General features: G+C 50.2%; 1 protein-coding gene across 1 annotated transcript in view; it reads right to left on the reverse strand.

The window, feature by feature from the left end:
• Positions 1-12,919: 12,919 nt before the first annotated feature.
• Positions 12,920-13,542, reverse strand: part of HEATR3 (HEAT repeat containing 3) — a 194,414-nt gene continuing 193,791 nt past the window's right edge. The window contains exon 15 of the mRNA XM_086945442.1: positions 12,920-13,245. Coding sequence (XP_086801568.1) covers positions 13,132-13,245 — 114 coding nt within the window. The 3' untranslated portion in view covers positions 12,920-13,131. The remainder of the gene's footprint in view (positions 13,246-13,542) is intronic.

Here is a 13,542-nt window from a genome sequence, read left to right on the forward strand (position 1 = left end):
CGTCAATTCAGTCAGGGGGGCTACGATGGTACCATACCCCTTGACAAACCTGTGGTAATATCCAGTGAGGCCAAGGAAAGCTCGGACCTCTGTTTGGGTTTTGGGGGGCTCCCAGCCCATGGTGGTCTCAATTTTGGCCTGGAGGGGTTGCACCTTACCCCCGCCCATCAGGTGTCCCAGGTAGACGACAGATCCCTGTCCAATCTGGCACTTGCTAGCCTTGATGGTTAGGCCAGCATGTTGCAGAGCCCATAGCACCTCCTGGAGATGCTGCAGATGGTCCTCCCAGCTGCTGCTGAAGACAGCTATGTCGTCCAGGTAGGCAGCTGAGAAGGACTCTAGGCCAGACAGCACCTGGTTAACCAACCGCTGGAAAGTGGCCGGAGCATTCTTGAGCCCGAAGGGCATCACCCGAAATTGAAAGTGGCCCTCGGGGGAGGAGAACGCTGTTTTCTCCTTCGCTCCGTCCGCCATGGCAATCTGACAGTATCCTGAAGTCAAATTGATGGTACTGAGATACCGGGCTGCTCCAAGCCAGTCAATCAGCTCATCCGCACAAGGGATCGGGTGAGCATCCGTCTTGGTCACAGAATTCAGACCACGGTAATCCACACAGAACCAAAGTTCTGGTGTGGTGCCGCCTTCGGCACCAACACTACCAGACTAGCCCAAGGGCTGCTGGAAGGCTCGATCACCCCCAGCTCCAACATTTTGGCCACCTCACCCTGGATGCTGCTCGTGATCTTGTCGGACAACCGGTAAGGCTTGGTTTTCACGGGTGGGCTGTTCCCTGTGTCCACATCATGGGTACACAGATGTGTGATTCCAGGCGTGAGGGAGAACAACGAGGCGTACTGCTCCAACACCTGGCGGCAGTCCCTCTGTTGCTCCGGGGTCAAGGACAGGGAGAGGACCACTCCCTCCACCGATCCTTTCTTCTGGGCTGCCAGAAGGTTCAGGAAGAGGCTTGCTCTCTTCCTCCTCGCTCCCATCAGTCACCATGAGGAGAGCAAGCTCAGACGCTCATGGTCTTCAGGGCTCGACAAATCTAAAAAATCTTACTGGACCTGCAGGTCGAGCGAGAAGAATTTTCAACTCGACCTAATATCAATGCACTTGACCCACAAATTGGTTGCATACAAATTTTCTTCAAAACATTTGCAGCGCCAACAACCCAAGAAAACGTTGGCCAACCAAATTGTAAACAGCAAATTTTTATTTAATACCCAAGTACCTCCCTAAGATGTGTCTAGCCTCACAAAAAGCATAAACAGCTTTGTAATACTGGCAGGATAACAGGCTGTTCTGACGACAACTTGAGTTCTGCTTACACTGCACTCTAATAATTGTGTGTGCTTTTGGCGCAGCAGAATAAACTACTGCAGGACTGTAATACAGACCCAGGCTCCATAACCTACATAAAATAATTAAATGATCAATGGATAATGAACAATGGGAGAACAGATGTTGCAGTGGCCTGGGCCCCTAGCCAGAGATTGGTCCACCTTGCTCACCCACACATCCCCCTCCCTCTCTTTCTCTGCAAGTTACACAAGCGGCCATCAGCACCTTGGCTTGGTCAGCTGCTGTACAATTGAGTAAACGAACGCCATTTACTGTGATTTACCGAGAAGGTAATTGTGGTACAAGAGATTGAGGAACTGGAAAGTACTGATGACGGCCGGAAATGTGCCAGCTGCGACACCCGTTCTAGAATGCCACCCCATGACACAGGATCCTGATGGTAAGTTACTCAGCCTACTAAAGTGGCTAAGCAGATGGTGCGGAGTCAAGCTTGGTGCTCCATCTCTACAGCCTGTGTGACGCACATGTTAGTTGGGCCTGTTCGTAAGAAGTGCAAGACGCGCACACACACTGTTGAGTCAATAAATATGTATGTATGTATGTATTTATTTTTATAAAGCGCACATATTACCGATAGGTCTCACAGCGCTGGCAGAGGATATGAGTCATGCGAGAGAGAGGAGTTATGTGTATTTCTTTTTCCTGGGCAGGTGAGTTTCTTTACTGGCTGCAGGAAATTCAAGTTGCTTGACATTTTTGGTACCAATTAATCAATAGCAAGATCGGCGGAGCCATCTGCGAGGAGAGAGATGGTCTTAAAGTGCAGAGGTGTAGAGCTGCTCTGGCGCTCAGAATGGTGCACATAAATGCTCTCTCAGCCTCACATGCATAACAATTAAGCAGTAGCTGCGCCGAGGAGAAAATTATGCACTAGCTGCGTAAACATGTTTATAATGCGCAGGTCGCGGTATCAACATCTGTGAAAGTAAAAATCAGTTCCATTTAAAACATGTTTGTGGAGGAGAATCACCAATAGTATACTCGGGGCAAGATGTGGGAAGAGTCCGGCAAGTGCTAGAGTGGCGGATGGGAAATTACACACTGAAACAGAGCTTTTCAAGCTTTACAACCAAAAAAAACATTGAATGTCATTTGAAAAGAAGACGTGTAACATTATTCATCGCATTTTTTAACATAGAGGCTCCGAGAAAATCCACTGTAAATGCAATGCAAGTCGCGGCCGGTGTAGGTGCGGTAGGCCCCACCGTCCCGCACTGCCCCACCCCAAAGTGCTTTCCTGCACCAGCCACGACTGCCCTCCCCCACACCTCAATCAGAGCCAGAGCCCCTGAACCCGTGGCTGGGGGAACTGTCTCCATCCAGGCGCACCTACCGTCCCGGGCCCCTTCGCTGAGAGATTGAGCTGTCCTTGACAGGCGGTGGCTTACATCACAGCCAGGGCAGAGCTCCACTCACAGGGGCTCCCTGGATGGCTCAACACCCGGGGTGCAGGAGAATTTCCCCACTGCTCAGGCACCAGTGATGCTCATAGCTTACTGCCAGTGGAGTTGCCACTTACGGAATATGGCAGTCCTTCTGTGCTCTGTGGTTGAAAACGCCCATGCAGGCCGGGGCTTGGAAAGGCAGCTTACACGCTTCTCTGGCAGTATATCCTGCCGCGGCTAACTGTAATCAGCCAATGAGAAGCGTGTAAGCATGCATAGCATATACTTGTCCGAAGAGCACAAATTATCTTCTATCATCTGATTGGCTGATTGCAACTAGGCCTCAGCAGGCCGAGCCCGCGCTGCAATCAGCAAATCAACACTTGTGCTTTGCCCGCATTTTCAGCTAATCATTTCAGCATGCTGCCCCCTAAAGCCTTCTCCTGGCACTACAGCAGCTGCATGGAAACTCAGGTTGGGACAGCAGCAGATGTTACTCGCCAGGCCGGTCAAGTAGGCCTGAAAACTGGCTCGCCCTTGAAGAAATTGACTCGCATTTGCGAGGGGGTGAGTACATTTCTCGAGCCCTGGTCTGGCTTCAGGCGGTTGATGTTAACACCCTATGGGGTTGTCGGGGGGTCTTCAGGTCGACAACGAAAGTGGTCTGGCCTTGTTTCTCCACAATCTCGTATGGCCCAGTCCACTGGTCCCGGAGGGCCCTAAGCTCTCCAGGCTCCATGACCCACGCCTTCTGTCCAGCATCCAACTCCACCGTCAGAGCGTTGAGGTCATACCACTCCATGACGGCTGGACTAGCCTCCAGGTTGTCCGAGGCTTCCTTCCTCAGCTTGGCCACCTGGCTGCGGAAAGCCAGCATGTAGCTGACCACGTCACAGGGAAGCTTCTTTGAAGTCTTCTCCCACCCCTCCTTCACAAGGCTGAGGGGCCCCCTAACGAGGTGGCCATAGAGTAGCTCAAAGGGGCTGAACCCGACTCCCTTCTGCGGCACCTCGCAGTATGAAAACAGCAGGCAAAGGAGGAGGACGTCCCACTTCCGCCTCAAGTCCTCTGGCAGGCTCCGGATCATCCCCTTCAGGGTCTTGTTAAAGCGCTCTACGAGCCCGTTAGTCTGGGGGTGGTAAGGAGTGGAGAACAGGTAGGTCACTCCGCACTCCTTCCACATGGCCTGCATGTTGAACAACATGAAATTCGTGCCCCTATCTGACACCATGACCTTGGGGAATCCCACTCGGGTAAAAATCCCCATCAAGGCCAGCGCCACCACAGGTGCAGTGACGGTCCTCAGAGGTATGGCCTCTGGGTACCGGGTGGCGTGGTCCACCAACACCAAAATGAACCGGTGTCCCGAAGAAGTCGGAGGGTCCAGTGGCCAAACAATATCCATACTGACCCACTCAAAAGGGTTCCCGACAACCAGGGGCGGTTCCAAGGGGAACTTTAGCTTAGTCCCAGTCTTGCCACTCGCCTGGCAAGTCTTACAGGTCTTGCAATAGGTGTCAGAGGCAAATCTAATTCTGGGCCAATAGAAATGCGGGACCAACCGTGCAAAGGTTTTGTCCTGGCCCAGGTGTCCAGCTAGTGGTATTTCGTGAGCCAATTCTAGCAGGAAGGCCCGGTAGCATTGGGGGACCACTAAGGCCCTTGATGATCCATGCACCGGAGCCTAAGGCTCACTGTAGAGGAGGCCATTCTCCCAGTACACATTGTAATTGCCGGTCTCTTGGTTGGTCACTTGGGCTTCGGCCTGCCGCTGCATGCTTTCAAGCATGGGGCACTCTCTCTGCTCCAGACAGAATTCCTCCTGGGTAGGCCCCCCTTCTACCCGCCACTCAGCAGAGGTCTGCAAGTCCCCCACAGGAACAACATCCACCTACGCGGGCTCCCCATCCATCTCACTGGGCGTGTCCTCCACAACGTCCTCTTCTTGATCAGCATTGGTTTGGGCCGTAGTCTCAGGCTCCACCCGGGTTGAGTTCCTTGCCGGACAGCCATGGACCTCGTGACCATTCAAGTCCATCCTGGTAACCCCAGCATTTCAGTGTGGGCTTGGAACTCCACTTGCTTCCAGGCGGTATACTTCAGATCATTTCCGAGCAGACACTCAACTGGAAAAGCAGGGCTTACAGCAACTCTCAATGGGCCCTTGACTCCTCCCCACTCAAAGGGAACCTGAGCCACAGGGTAGTGACTCACACTGCCATCAGCCAACACGGCAGGATGGAATAAGTCAGGGATCACTTGCTCGGGGGACACCAGCCGTCTCAGCACCATAGTCATGCTGGCACCAGTGTCCCTCAGACCCTCCACCTCCTGTCTGTTAACCTGCACCCTCTGCGGGTATTTGGCAGTGTTCGATGGCAAGGGCGTCACTGGGGCCATCTCTCTGTCCCAGAGTGAGACCAGGGTCAGGCCTGTCCACTCCCCAGCGCTGCACTAGGCACCCCGGGGCTCTTACCTCCTGTGGGGGCTGGGGACCTCTTGTGACACTGGGGATCCCCCTTGTAGTGTCCAACATCCCCACACTCATTGCACTGGATAGTTCTTGGCTGCGGACTCTTGTCAGGGTAAGTGGGCTTTGGGGATCCAGACTGAGGTGGGGAACCTACTCCTTTCCCAGGCTGTCTACTTTGGGGGCCTCGAGAGAACTCCTTTCTTTTATCTCCCCCTCTCTCTTCTGGGGGAAACCCTGCCCACCTTTCAGGCCATCTCCCCCAGGTCCCTTGTGGGACACCCGAGTGCTAACCCAGGAATCTGCCTCCTCCGCAAGTTCACGAGTGTCTGTCAGCTTGCGGTCCACGAGATGTTGCTGCAGCTCCGGAAAACATTTATTTAGAAGGTGCTCTCTTAGAATTAAATTGTACAGCCCTTCATAATTGCTCACTTCGCTGCCATGCACCCAACCATCTAAAGCCTTCCTGGCATAGTCAAAGAAATCCACCCAGTTTTGTGAATGAAACTTATGGCTGTTCGGAACCTCTGGCGATACCTCTCTGGGGTGAGGCCAAACTTCTCAAGCAGAGCCGCCTTCATGACAGGGTAGTTGACTTGGTCCGCTTTCTTTAAGGTCAGGAGTGTGTCCCTTACCACGGGAGGTATGTATCAATACAGGACCCCCCCCCCCAGTAACTCTCAGGCACCCCATGGGCTACCAAGGACACCTCATAGGCCTCCAACCACTTGTCAATGTCATCTCCCGCACTGTAGCTAGCTATCACCTCCTTTGGTAGATAGAACTTTGGTGGCCGCGAACCAGAGGTTCCACAAGAGCCTTTCACATTGCCTTGCGCACCTGTCTGCATTGCTCGCAGCTCCAGCTCTTTTAGGCTAAGCTCATGCGCAAGCTTCTTCTCTTCCATTGCTAACCTTTTTCCCTCTCTCTCCTTCTCCATCTCAGCAAGCTCCCATCTCAATTGCCTCTCCTTCCTCCTGTCCTCATACTCCTCTGGCGATGCACTCCACCTAGACACACTACTGTCTGCCCCGGAACGTCTCCCTGGCAAACACATTTTCACTAATATCAATATTCATTAGGTCTAGCTCTCCTGGAGCGCCCGCCTTCTCTTGTGTGCCCAGCTCCTCCTGCCCCCCCTCCCCTCTCCCCTCCGGGTGGGACCTTACCCATGCCCTGAAGGCTTTCCGAAGCTCCTCCTTCTTGCACTTCGCCCGACAGACACCCTCATCCCCTGACAGAAGTCCTTCAGCTGTGCCAGCATGTACACTTCGAGATTGGCCAGCTCAAACTCCATTTTGACAGGTGGGGACCCAGACAATTTAAGGGAAAGAACTCTAGGACGTAGGTAACAGGTTAAACAGGAATCTGCACCATCACTTAGACAGTGGAGGTCAATTTGGTAAGCTTGCCTGCAACAGGTGTCCAATTGCGGCACGCACCGACTCACTGGAGGGTGCTGCACAACCACAGGTCCTTATCCAGCCGCTGCCACCAATGTGAGAACTGGGGGTCACCAATTCTACGGGGTAGCTTGGCGCGAGTGGGAAGGCACCCGAAAGCTAGGTGTAAAGTAGAAGTGCAGCACACACTCATCTGAGACAGGGAACACACACAATAAAAGGACGCCACACCAGCTAGTCTTTTTAAAACAAGATGCTTTTATCTAGATTAGGCTCATTGCTGGTAAATAATTCATTGTAATCAATTCAGCAGTAACTCATTAGGCAACATTTCACTGTATAGGAATAAGTAAACTCATTCCTTGGGAACTTAGGCAACATTTCATTGGATAGGCATAAGTAAAATCACTCCTTTGAAACTCAGGCATTACTTCTTTAGATAACCATATGCAATAATATTCTTTTAGAAATCAATGAGCATTTCATTAGGTGGGCATAGCATTAGCATTGGCATAACCAGGGTCAGTAAACCAGTATTCCAGGATCATTAAACATAAGGACCTCTGCGGGCAGGGCACATCAATAGTATCAAGTCAGCTCCTGCTTAAAGGCAGTCTATAGAGTACAGTCCCCCTAGCTAGGGGTTAACTTTGGCTATAGGACAGCCACCAAGTACTTAATTCGGGCTCTTGCCCAGTTCAGGAGTCCGTATCAATACAACTGGGGCCAACTGGGCCCAACTACAGTCTTCCCGGGGGGAGGGCGGTTCCGGGGCCTTCTCCTTGCTCCCGGGAGGCCCCGCTTCCACTCGACCCTGCCGCCCTCCTCCCCAGGAAGTTACCTGTGGCTTCGGTCCTTCACGGGACCCTTGCAATGTGCGGTAAAGTCTGGGCCAGCAGGGCGGCTCACACGCTCCGGGGAACCCCCTGAGGTGGTGCGGCCCCCTCCGGCCTGTTACGGGCTCTCCCTCTCCAAGGAGCCTCCTTCCGCCTCTCTCCAGTCTCGGTCCCGGGCCTCTTTAGGCTTCCGGGGCCCAGGACCAATCCGGCAAGGCACAGGCGAGGGCGCGCCAATCGCCGCCATTTTCAGCGCGGCCTGCGGGGGTGCGGTTGGGGGGCACCAATGGAAGCGCGTCTGGCAGGGGGCGCAGCTGATGACGTAGCCAGCTCCCCAGCCACGTCACAACTCCCTCTCTGGCTTCCGAGGCCTAGCGCGGCCTTTCCCGAGATCACAGCAGCCCTCCCCAGGCTCTGGGGGGGCGGCAGCCGGAACACCTTGCTCTGGATGCTGGGTGGCAGCGGCGATCTCAGCCCACAGGTGCACTACAGGCCAGCGCCTCTGTGGGGATTGGACACCGGGCCCGCAGCAGTGATTGGCAGTGTGCGCTCTTAGGCATGGAGCTCAGGGGTACGGGGGTCGCGATGGCGCCGAAGGCAGGCGGCTCTTCAAAGGGCCCACAGGGGAGCCCCGGGCTGCAGCGGTGAGTAGGGGAATGCAACGCGATTCGGCCACAGCGCTTGGGTTAGCACAGCGCTTCGGGGCATAAACGTCTCCAGAGCCACAGCACTCGGGGGGCACAGCAGGAGAGTGCTTTGGTCGTACAGCGCTTTAGAAATAGCAGCTCAGGCAGTCCAGGGCAAGGTAGCTTCTGCAGGACAGCACAGGGGGGCACAATTCAGTCAGGGAAGCGCTAGGATGGTGCAGCGCTGTTACCTGGTTGATCCCCCAGCAGTCCTCCTTATAAGTAAGTATTCTGTTACGGCGCTGGATGGTTTCTGCACCCTTCTTAGGCAGTTTCTTGGGGGGTAGGTAGTAAGGGGGGTTGAGTTGGTGGGTCAGAGTCAGGATGGTTCCCTCAGTTCACTGTAGGTGGTTCCCTGGGTTCCCCAACGCTGGGCCAGATCAGTGGGTTTGGTAGAGTCCCTCACTCAGCTTAGAAGGCAGTGCCTTGGCCCAGTCACTTCCAGTGGTGTAGGTTCCTCCCCTAGGCCCTACCTCCTAAACTCCTGCAGACTTTACCTCAGGTCCAGTGATGCCCCAACTGGCAAACAGGTTTCCCTCCTTTCCCTAAATACCTCTAGGTCAGGTGACCACTCTCTAAGGCGGCAAAGTGTAACCTCCTCCCCTAATATGGAAGGTTCAGGAGCTTCCACAGACTGGGCTATGGGCAGAAAAGGAGGGATGGCATTGCTACAGTATCCTAATGTCCCAGCCAGCTCCTGGCTACTGGTGTGTTACTAAAAAGTTCACTGTGCAGTAGCAGGGGCCTGTGGCAGCCATGTTGGTAGGAGAGAGTACCTGCACCTTAGCACTGATTGGCAGTGGTAAGGCGCCCAGAGACCTAGGTCCAACGAAAAAGGTGGTGAAAAAAACAAGGCAAAGGGTGAAAAAAACGGGGTAAGACCACCCTAGGGCTGACAGAGCCATTGTCAAAGTAGCCTGGCTTTGAGGAGGCGAAACTCTGGGACATAAGTGTACAGGGGATGTTGGTACTGATGGTGTGGCATAGTTGTAGATATTTAAGTAACTGCCTGGAGAAGAGGATAACGATATTGAGGGTTACGGAACGTCAAGAGATGGGTTCCCACCCACACATCCATAAGAACCGTAATGCCTATTGTTTCTCATTTACAAAATTCTTCCAAGCCCGATGTGTGGTATAGTCAACTCCACTTAGCGAAAGGGGTCATCCCGGTCAAACCGCGGTTCCACCCTACGAATCGTAGGGAGGACCTCCAGCTGGTGAATTTAGAGAAGGTTCTGGGTAGCAGTGCGCCATATAAGATGCCTAAGATATTGTCTAGACTCAGTAGGAAAAGCACCTGCGATAGGTCGGGTCATTCCAACCACAGTTGAACAAATGAATGATGACAATCTTGGTCTGGGCCTGTGGGGCCTTATCTTCGCCCGTCGGAGCAGGGCCGAAGTCAGGGACTGAAGTTTTAAGTGTAGCCCCACTCTGGCCCGCTTGTCCTCAAGCAGCACGAGCAGCCAGGTGTCCCCTTGGGGGGCCAGGTCAGTACTTGGGTCTGGTGGTAGATTAGGCAACGAGCCCCTCCGGTGATGGATGGATGGTGCCCCGAGAGAGTTTGGGTTCTGGAGCCGGTCGGGCCCTCAGGAGAAGGGGAGAGAAGGGGGAAAACCCAGCAGGGCAACAGCAGAGAGACGCAGCCACCATAGTGGCCACCCCAGCCCCCCTTGGCATCCCCTCTGATCAATGCAGAGGTTTGTGGTCCAGATGGCTGGGATCTCTTCTCCCTCTGTCAGTCATGAGGTCACAGGGTGAGAGGCTGGACTAAGCGTCCAATGGCAGGGGAGGAATAGAGCGGCAGCTCCTAGCCAGAGATGGCAATTATCCTCGTGTTCCCAATGCAGCAGAGCATTTTTTTCAGAGCATGGCGAGCCTTCAATGCTGCAACATTATGGAGAGACTCCAGACAGAATCAGGCCATTACAAACAGCACCTGTGGTAGGCCACAGCACCTCCACTGTCTCCCCGTGGCAGGTGCGGCATCTCAGGAACCTGCCCCGGCAGCCCTAGCAAGGAAGAGAGGAGCCGGTCCTCCGCGCATGGGCCCTCGGCAATACATGCTCCAGTCAGGCCCCAAGAAGGAGAAGGAAAGTGTCTGGAGGTGAAGGGAGGGCCGAAAGGGGAAGCTGCTCCCCCACAAAGGTATCAGCTGCAGCCTGGCCTCGGTGTACACCCACCCCTTCGGCAGAAGGGCTGTCCTGCCGTTTCCAGGGGGGGGGAGGACTCCCAATAGACCGCGCCCGATGCAACAGAAAACCAGCCCACGCCACAAGGGCTCCCGAGAGCCAGCTTTGCAGCACCACACAGAGCCTCAGTCCAGATAGGGAAGTTTCAGATGCTCCGAGGAAGGTAGGGAGCAATGTGGGGCCCAGAAATGGCAGTTTGAGTAGCCATGATAAAGACGGATGGCAGAGGAGGCCAGGAGCTGTTTGGGACTGTGACTGCCATCTTGGCCTCAACTGAGGTCAAATTAATACCATCAATTCCATAAGGCTCAGTAATAATGCAAGGATGAGAAACCAACCTATCGGATACAATCCAGGAAAATGTGTTCAGGCGTCTTTTCAGACTGCAACCAAGTATCGCACAAGCACAGATATGCCTGGAATTTGGCTTGATCAGGTGCTGTCATGCCAGGGCGCATTCATTAAATTCTGTAAAAAACTGGAACACCCAGAAACTCTGCCCCCACTCTTTGGGTCAAACTCAGTTTTGGAAAAATAAAACCCCATAGGGTGATTACCTTTCATCAGCACGCTCAACACGTAATGGGCCTCAGGGGCTTGAGGATCCCTTTCAAGCAAGCTGTAAATAAGTCAATCAGACTTGCTTCATTTCATCTAGGCCAGAACCCAAAAGACCTTGTGCATGGATGGTTATAAACAATTATGGCCACTTAAAATCTCAGCCTTGAGTGCCATGTTTTCTTACTACCTTAAGACAAAATACTAAAGCTGGGTACTCTCCCAACTAAAGAATTCCACAATGAAAGGGTACTTGGTCAACTTAATCCTGCTGTTTATGTGGATACAAAGAGGAAATACTAATTCACATCTTGTGTGTTTGTCCTAACCAGTTGGATGTAAGTAGGTATTTGCTACGTATGAACATTACCGTTCAAGCTATCAGATCGTGTAGGCAAACTGATTAATTGTCTAAGTGGAGACCGCCCACAACCTAATAATTTTTTTTAAACTAATGTATTATGCCAAACCCAGGATGTCGGGAAACTAAGTCACTGCTAAAAGAAATGTTACTTAGAAAGTAAACATTAACCGCCCATCAACATTTTATAAACATCAATAGGGTGGATGTTCGTTGGCACTCCTTGCACTAACATCGCAATATATGTGATCACAACCATTTTAAAAATTGATATGAATTGCCTAATTTAGTTTCATGGTCTTAATCTTACAGCACAGATATTGTAAATGTTTGTTTAGGTTATGACTGTTGTATTAGTCCCCTTCACATTGACATGAATTGTACCTGTTTTAATGAGAGTTTTTTAATAGGACTTTAATGACAGTTTGGTGTATTTGTGATGGCTTTTATTAACTATCTTCAATAATCTCAGTCAGACAGACAGCTTTTGTGGCTGGCCTCACCAGTTTTATCTTTGACTTAAAGTGTGCTCCCCAAAAATGTCACTTCTACATATGCCTGGTGAAACCAAAGGCGATCATTGGCCTACACTGGTTTTCCTACACTAGTATTGCAAAGAAAGGGCTAGGTTGTTTTGTTGTTATATGTTATTGCTTAAAATGTATTTCCATTTTAATGTTTATGCAATACTTTATTTAATAAATGAACGTTTGTTAAAACTTACATTGTGTTTGGGTTCTTACATTTTGCACATAATTAACTGTGCCCGGGCTGTAGGGATTGGAGGACTGGAACGGATCACACTATTTGACACACACATACAAAATCAGCCTCCAGTACAAGAAACTGCATTTAAAAACCTCTCCAGATAAACATGTATTCTTCAATGACAATCCCATGGAGGTTACTAATTCCTATTGTAAATAGGCTGTAAAGGCATAACCCAGTGAGATTAGAATCAAATGTTACGTATCTAAACCACTAATCATCAGCATGGATATATATTTTTTAATTACATGCAAAACATACTTCAATTCATATTTTGAACATTTGGTATTAACCTATTGCTATTCCTCCTAACCTGTATTTAATGTACCACTTTTGGCACACGCCTATCGGAGAATGGTCATCCTCAGGAATAAGGATGTTAACAGCTGTCCCTATTAACAAGTACTAAAAAAACAGTACGCAACAAGTTATTCTAAAGAAAATACTGCCACGCAGCACCAGTCAGGTAAGAAATGTTCTCAAAATAAAAACAGCATCACTGTATGCTAAAGCAGGCAGCAGACACTTACACAGAAGTTTCTCAATATACATGTACTGAACTAAAATTGAAAAAAGCAGCCTCAGAAATACTTCAATTAAAAAAACCAAAAACATTTTAATAGGGAAGCAAGAAAATCCATCATTCTACAATGTGTACATGTGAGGTATTATATCAACTCTTCAAAGAAGCAAATATTTTATTGAATATCCCTTTCTTGAGTTTACGGTCTCTTTACTCCATAAAGGGTAAAAATGTTGTAGGCTAACAGACTTTTGTGCGTAGGGTTTACACATGTTGCCTATGTTAAGCACCCGAAGACCTTTGATGGGATTTGCCAATGAAAGAACTAATTTTGAAATTTGTCAATAATGCAACCTGAACAGGCAAATATATTTGTATTTAAATATAAGCAGTTTAATAAAGCAACATAACATTATTTGAATGCTGATCAAACCCATATATTACAAACCTTCATTATAAAAACATAATATTCCAATAAAGCTAGTTCTTGATTCCATGAAAAGAAACTTGTCTGAAATAAATCCACACAGCATTTGTGTGGTCGAAAACACAGAAAACGTTCAGTCCAGTGACATTCATAGTCATCTTTTCTCCATTACTTCTTGGTAGGCTATAAATCGTCTCAAATTCATTTTCACGTTGTCAAGAACACACATCTGCTCTGGACTGTATTTTCCTTTGCCTTCTTTGCGCATCTGTAAAGAAAAAAACATTTCCTCATAATTCTGAGCTATTCAAGCCCACAAAGTGTAAATAAGAAAGGTATTTGGATTGTTTGGAGGGTAGACCTATCTGGAAAATAATCTGAAATCTATTCCTATACTAAAATGTGGCAGATGTTCTAAACTTCTGGTGGTGATTTACTGTTCATTATATTCTGCAGATAAAGAATTAAGTGTTCCACAGGATTTTCCAATTTCCTTTAAGGGATTTCCTTCCTTTAGGTTATTCATCCTTACTTTTTTTGTATTCATGTAGAACTGTACTTTTCT

The sequence above is a fragment of the Lissotriton vulgaris genome, chromosome 12 (assembly GCF_964263255.1).
Source record: "Lissotriton vulgaris chromosome 12, aLisVul1.2, whole genome shotgun sequence".
Taxonomy (NCBI): Eukaryota; Metazoa; Chordata; class Amphibia; order Caudata; family Salamandridae; genus Lissotriton; species Lissotriton vulgaris.